The sequence below is a fragment of the Megalobrama amblycephala genome, linkage group LG23, assembly GCF_018812025.1.
Source record: "Megalobrama amblycephala isolate DHTTF-2021 linkage group LG23, ASM1881202v1, whole genome shotgun sequence".
Lineage (NCBI taxonomy): Eukaryota > Metazoa > Chordata > Actinopteri > Cypriniformes > Xenocyprididae > Megalobrama > Megalobrama amblycephala.
This window is the reverse complement of record NC_063066.1, coordinates 19515239-19522423: the sequence shown is the minus strand read 5'-3', so window position 1 is coordinate 19522423 and position 7185 is coordinate 19515239. Positions and strand designations below refer to the sequence as shown.

Here is a 7185-nt window from a genome sequence, read left to right as displayed (position 1 = left end):
ATGCAATCCGTTTTATGAGCTAAAACTCACTATTTTTTCTACCAGATGAGGGCGCCGTGTTTGATCTTATTTTTTTCCTTGGTTCAACATTATCCCACTGCAGAGCCATAGAGGACATTATAGACACGGATGCTCCATCTATGTCCACTAACTAAGCTATTTTCCTTTTACATCTTCATAATCTAAACGTTTAATCATAACTGCCTCCAATTCCGGAACATGCATGTCATAGAATCAATTAAACGCATGCATGAGCACAAATCAATGTTCAGGTTATTGGAAAGACATAAGAAGTCGATAAAAACGGCGCACCTGTTGTCTATCAAGAATGAATCACCATTCCTGGGGAACTGTCAAACTATAAAGATTTGTTGCTGTGCGCGCAACAGCTCTGGGTGACTTTGCCGCAGTTTCTAAATGCGGTGCCGTGCAGCCACGTAATCTTAAATTGTAAAATAAAGAAAATAAAGAATCCCACGCGTTAAATCCTCTCACGCAGCTACCAGGCAACCAGGCGCGTAAACTGGCATTGATCCAACTAAAGATTACGCGTCACCATTTCCAGAGATGCTTCAATGAACGACACAAGAGAAAGAGCGCTTTATAATGTTCACTACTAAGTGTTTAAGAGATATCCGAAGTTGAATTTTGTTTCTCAATATTTTCGTCCTGTCGACCCCCGCTCCCTTCTCTCTCTCTCTCTCTCTCTCTCTCTCTCTTTCACACACACATACGCGCGCTCGTAATACAGGGATATTTTAAAATAAAGAATAAATAAAGAAAATAAAGAATCACACGCGCTACCGTCAGGAAAAAGGGTTCGCGCGCACGAACTGGCCAGGATCCAACTAAAGATTACGCGTCACCCTTTCCAAAGATCCCTCAACGAAAGACATTAGCAGAGTGCTATAATGTTCACTAGTGAATGTTTTAGGGGTGTCTGAAGTTAAATTTTGTTCTTTAATATTTTCGCCCTGTTAACCGCCCTCCCCTCGTGCACTTGCCTCGCTCTCCCTCTCTCTGCCTCTCTCTCTCTCTCTCTCTCTCTGCATCTCTGCATTTTCTCTCCTCCCGCTTCACCGTGTGGGAAGCTCAATGCAGCAACAAAACCAACATACTTAGAAGAAGACGAGGTGGAATAGTTGGTTTATAAGGCTGTTCTCATTATTCGGACGAGGACTGCACCAACAATACTTATTTTGATAATATGGTGTAGGATGGCATCTCTTTTCGAGCGCATTTTACTCGGCTGAATTATTAATTTCCTCGTCGGTCTGACATCAGAGCACGTAGTTTCTTTTTTCCTCTTATCTCGCAACTTGCATAATCCCAAGAAACGGCAGGAATCAACTGGAGTCGATTTCCGATTTTCGGTAATCGAGTTGAGCCGCGACGCGCGATGGATTGTTGCGATTAATTTATTAAGATCTGTATCAGTTATTTTTTTTCCCCCCCGAACTGTTGAGCGAACTGTCCGTTTAAATCGCGTCTAAACTGATGTGCAATTCTTTCAACGGAAGAATGTTGGACTTGTTTTGCATCCAAATTCACCACTTGCTATTTCATCATTTTCACTTCGGTTTTGAAAACGAATTCATTCTTCAGCGCAAATACACAGCGCCGTGTTTGAGATGCCTCAAAAGAGCTCAGTAACCTTGGGATTTTATGACACAATATATGTTTTGTACAAGTGGAGCCTGACTAGAGAGGCTGAGACTGAAATCTGAACCTGGCTGAATGGAAATAGTCCCTCTCTTGGCGCTCCCAATGTCCGGTGTTATCTGAAAAGGAGGAGATTTTAACATTGCCGGTGAGTGTTGAATTTTTATTTTTTATACATTCAGTTTTTTGTTGGCAAAGCTTGTGGATTCAAAGGGTATGATCTCATTGTACTGTATTTAAATTACGGTTTTGTGAAGAACGGTGATAATACTGTCTTCTGTATGCGATGGACAGAAACCTCTCTTTTTTTTTTCTCCTCGATTCACTGAAACACAAGAAATACGCTGATGCATACATTTATTGCGGTGTATGCACTACGCCAGTGTATTACAATTACATTTTTTTTTTTTTATACTTGTGGTGCTTGTAAATACAGATTGATTTATTTTCAGTGTAGGCTCAGATTTTTGGTTCAAAAAGCACATAACAGGTTTTTCCAAGTTCTTTGTGTGCACAGAGGGCATTTTAAACACCCCTGCTGTAAGATCTTGGCATTAGCTGTGTGAGTTAATGGGAAAAAAAAAAGGCATGTGTTTTGATTGTTTGTTTGTTTTTCCCCCTCTAAGGTAAATGGTTTACTGGGGGATTTGTAAAAGGCAAAATGCTGCTGCTTGTTCTGTTGGCCTTTTCCATATCGGGTTCATTTTGTGACTTGGATTCGGACCTCAGAGCTGAGACCTGCAGCGCTTGCTCCTGCATGTCCATCGAGAACGTCCTCTATGTGAACTGTGAGAAAATAACTGTGTACAGACCTACACAGCTGCAGCCGCCAGCATCCAGCCTCTACCATTTGAATTTCCAGAACAACCTTTTGTACATCCTTTACCCCAACTCTTTTGTGAATTTCACACACGCAGTCTCACTCCAGCTGGGGAACAACAAACTCCAGAACATTGAGGGAGGGGCCTTTGTGGGGCTTAGTGCATTGAAACAGTTGCACTTAAATAACAATGAGTTAAAAGAGCTCCGCGCCGACACGTTCCGAGGGATCGAGAACTTGGAATACCTCCAGGCTGACTACAATTTAATCAAGTTCATTGAGAAAGGAGCCTTCAACAAATTACATAAACTGAAGGTCCTCATTTTAAATGACAATCTGATTCAAAGCCTACCTGAGAACATTTTCCGATTCGCCTCGCTTACTCACTTGGACATAAGAGGGAATAGAATACAGAAGCTTCCTTATCTCGGAGTTCTGGAGCACATTGGACGGATAGTGGAATTGCAGTTAGATGACAACCCATGGAATTGCACTTGTGATTTGTTACCTTTGAAAGCCTGGTTGGAGAATATGCCCTATAACATTTTCATTGGGGAGGCTATCTGTGAGACCCCTAGTGACCTGTATGGCCGCCTCTTGAAGGAGACTAATAAGCAGGAGCTGTGCCCCATGGGGACAGGCAGTGACTTTGATGTACGGATGCCCCCCTCCCAGCCCGAGGGTGGGCTAACCGTGTCTAATGCGGCACCTTCAACCATAGCACCTTTAGTGACCAAAGCACCCAAAACCACCAATCCCTCTAAAATATATGGCAATGGGATAGTTGCTGGTATCCCACCTGGTAAAAATGGCCAAATTGTGTCCTATCAAACTCGAATCCCTCCCATCTCCTGCCCCCAGCCCTGCACATGCAAAGCTCACCCTTCTGACTTTGGCATTAGTGTCAGCTGTCAAGAAAGAAACATCCAGAGTCTAGCAGATCTTATACCTAAACCGCCAAATGCTAAGAAATTGCACCTAAGTGGTAATTACATACGAGATATCAGTTCCACTGACTTCCAAGGGTTTGAGGGTTTAGATTTATTGCATTTGGGCAGCAATCAAATATCCACCGTCCAAAAAGGTGTGTTTGCAAATCTGACCAACCTCCGTAGACTATACCTTAATGGAAATCAGCTGGAGCAGCTGCACCCTGAAATGTTTCTTGGGCTTAGTAACCTCCAGTATCTCTATCTGGAGTACAATGCCATAAAGGAGGTGTTAGCAGGGACATTTGACTCCATGCCAAATCTGCAGCTCTTGTACCTGAATAACAATGTGCTCCGAAGCCTGCCTGCATACATCTTTGCGGGCATTTCTCTTGCCAGACTGAATCTAAAGAACAACCACTTCATGACTCTGCCTGTGAGTGGCGTCCTAGACCAGCTCAAATCTCTCACTCAGATAGACCTGGATGGCAACCCTTGGGAATGCTCCTGCGATTTAGTAGCTTTGAAACTGTGGCTCGAAAAGCTGAACGAAGGGGTCGCTGCCAAAGGGGTCAAGTGTGCGTCTCCAGTGCAGTTCTCCAACATTGAGCTGAGAGAGCTGAAAAATGAGATCATGTGCCCGAAGCTCATAGCCAGGCCTCCTTTCATCCTGACTAGCGCTACCCCTATTCTCACATCGCTGTCACCTGCCGGAGTTGGCAAGGCACCCCCCAGTGGTCCCGTACCCTTGTCTATTATGATCTTGAGCATACTGGTAGTTCTGATCCTCACTGTCTTTGTGGCCTTCTGCCTGCTGGTCGTAGTGTTGAGACGGAACAAAAAGCCAGCGGGGAGACAGGAGGGACTCGGCAACCAGGAATGCGGCTCCATGCCTCTCCAGATCAGGAGGCACAATCACAAATCGAACAAGAAGGACGACCTGGGTGGAGAGACATTCATCCCGCAGACCATCGAGCACATGAGCAAAGCTCACACGTGTGGAATTAGAGACTCAGATTCGGGCTATAAATTTGTAGACTCAGAGAGACAGAAAATGATGTTACGCAACAGCGCAGACAAAGACAAGGACTTCTACCCCTGGACCCCAGGAAGAGATTAAGCACCATTGACGAGCTGGACGAGTTCATACCGGGACGAGACAGCATGTTCCTCCACAACTACTTGGAGAGCAAAAAGGATTTCAACAGTATAGGGGTGAGTGGCTTTGAGATCCGTTACCCCGAGAAACCACATGACAAAAAAATGAAAAAATCATTGATAGGGGGCAACCACAGTAAGATAGTGATTGAGCAGCGTAAAAGTGATTATTATGAACTAAAGGCAAAAATGGGGACCCCAGACTACCTTCAAGTACTAGAGGAACAGACAGCCCTCAGTAAATTCTAGAACATCAGCTTCATCTGCCCCGTAATGACAAAAGTGCCTTAAGAAAAATCTTAATGACCAATGGAATACCGGACACGTTTCATTACACAAAACGTAACTCCCTTAGAATCGTTGGCTGTTAAAATTACATACCATTTTTTTATGTTGTGATGCCATTAAGAATTAATAATCACATCAGTCAGTATCTTTACAAACAGTTGTAGTTTGCTGCTATTGATATGGGTTTCATCAAATTCCACACTGAACTTTATTTTTACCAAATGATTGGGTCATGAAACAGTGTTGAGTGTACTTCATATTGACCCCTCTTCATTGTGTTTGGTTGGAAGTATTTTTAGGCATCTTGGGATGACAAAATCAAATGGAGTGGAAGAATTGGAAGTTGGCACATGCTTGAAAGTGGTGGAATACCCCAGACTCCCCTCTCTTGGATTATATTTTGCCACTTTTGGGGGACTTGAAACTCTCGGATTTGATTATATCTGAAGATACTGGCAGCCAACATCCGTACATTTTGGATTATTCCAATTACCCTGTAAAGAGCCATTTGATATTGTTCTACTGAAATGTGATTCTTTTTGAAGTGTTTGGTTATGGCACATGACAGGACATTCATGAACTCAAGAGAAACTAAACAGCTGCTTGCCATGTAAGCGTATCTGGATTTATTTTGTAAGTCAACATTATTTGTATTTGTGGGGCAGTTGTGTAAATTACAACAGTCGACAAGTAAATTCAACAAACTCATCAAGAAAAAAAAAAAACATTCAAGAAAAATATGGAAAATCAAAAAAAAAAAAAAAATCGATGACCACTGTCACCTGTCAATTCGTAGTTTAACTTCATATTTAATTTATTTTTCTATGCAGAATTATTTAAAGACTATTGGTACTATTTAACAATTTCAAGGGACATTTTGAATGCTATAAGTGATGCAGGCTCTTAGTTCGAGCTCTGAATCGAAAATTCTGTTCTGACCTGAGTTACATTCTGAATTCTGCTGGTGGCTGACCGACAGATGCATACAGATGACGGTGATGTCATTTTCACTGTCACATTGCACGAGGCGAGGCCTCCTAGCTTATCACGTCTAACAGTTTGCTTATTCTTATATCCCAGAGCAACTTGTAAAAGGTTTCTTATTAACAATATGCAACCAAATAAGTGTGCATTAACGTGATATGATTCTGGATAGTACAAACGGCGTTGTGCGAATGAAGTACTAGTTCACTGTAATTTATTGGATTTGTTAAAGGATTGTGTTTTATCGACACAACTGTGAGACCTAACTCGCCTTATGGAAAGGCTACGGATTTGGTCAGAATCATATCACTTTTCATGTGCAATATTATTATGCTCAATCATATTAGCTTGAAATCTTTATTTTGTTTGTCAGTTCAAATTAATATTACAGAGAGAGAGAGCTTAATTTTTTAAAAGAAAAGGCTTAATTTCATTCGGTCTTTATTTAAAATATTAAGTTAATGATTGTTTCAAATAGAATGTACCATGAGAGATAAAATAAATACAATTTTATATCAGTCATGAGAAATCTGTATATTGGTTATTAATTTCATTGTGCAATCCTGTTGAGGTCAAGGTATTAAAATCTTATCTAATTTGCTCTGTCTTTTCTTTCTTTCTGCCTTTCTTTTCTTTTTCTGTTTACAGAAGTGTTATCATGTTTTGTTGATCGTTACTTGCTTCTCAATAAAAGGCCCTGAATGCTCTTACAGAAAATTTGGTAAATCAAGTGTCTCGTAGATTTTTAATCTACTAAAGCAGTTAAACACTCTCTCTTGCTCTCTGGTATATGGTTCAGGTTTCCAAAGGTCTTACCTTCTCTGGTTTAAAAAGGGGATTAATCTAAGATGCCGAGGGTCACTTGACTCGAGTTGGCAACGGATAAGAGAACCATAACTGTTAGTTGAATTGCCTGCTGTTGATGGTGCGTGTGAGAGAGAAATCTAAGCAGCGAAAAACAGCTTGTTTCCATTTGATGATAGCAGAATCATGCTTTGGAGTGGCTCTCGACAGTCCTTATCATACGTACTTCAGCAAAAACATGTACTGAGTATTGAAAGTGAAACGTCATGTGTGATGTTCTGCGTGTCTAACATAACATTTTGGCTTGGTAGGCCTACATGTGCAAAGATTTATGCAGAGATGTGTGACTGGGAGTTTTGCTCACAATAATGAGTATATATTCCAATCCTGTCTGCATTGACGTGTTAAGAATTTAACATTTAGGATCTGTTTTACTTTTTTTTTTTTTGGCATGATTTTGTGTTTAGTAGCAATCCCACTTTCATCTTTTCGTACAGGGAAGATTTGAGGAAATGGTAGCATGTTATGTTTTCATTTTGC

At 41.3% G+C, this 7185-nt stretch overlaps 1 protein-coding gene across 1 annotated transcript; it reads left to right on the top strand.

Annotated features, from left to right (window-relative positions):
* Positions 1 to 381: 381 nt before the first annotated feature.
* slitrk4 (SLIT and NTRK-like family, member 4) lies at positions 382 to 6567 on the top strand. Its single transcript, XM_048176983.1, is given in 3 exon segments — positions 382 to 1810; positions 2289 to 4499; positions 4502 to 6567. Coding segments are annotated over 2 exon segments (2493 nt in total). The 5' UTR covers positions 382 to 1810; positions 2289 to 2323; the 3' UTR covers positions 4819 to 6567.
* The last annotated feature ends 618 nt before the right edge of the window (positions 6568 to 7185 follow it).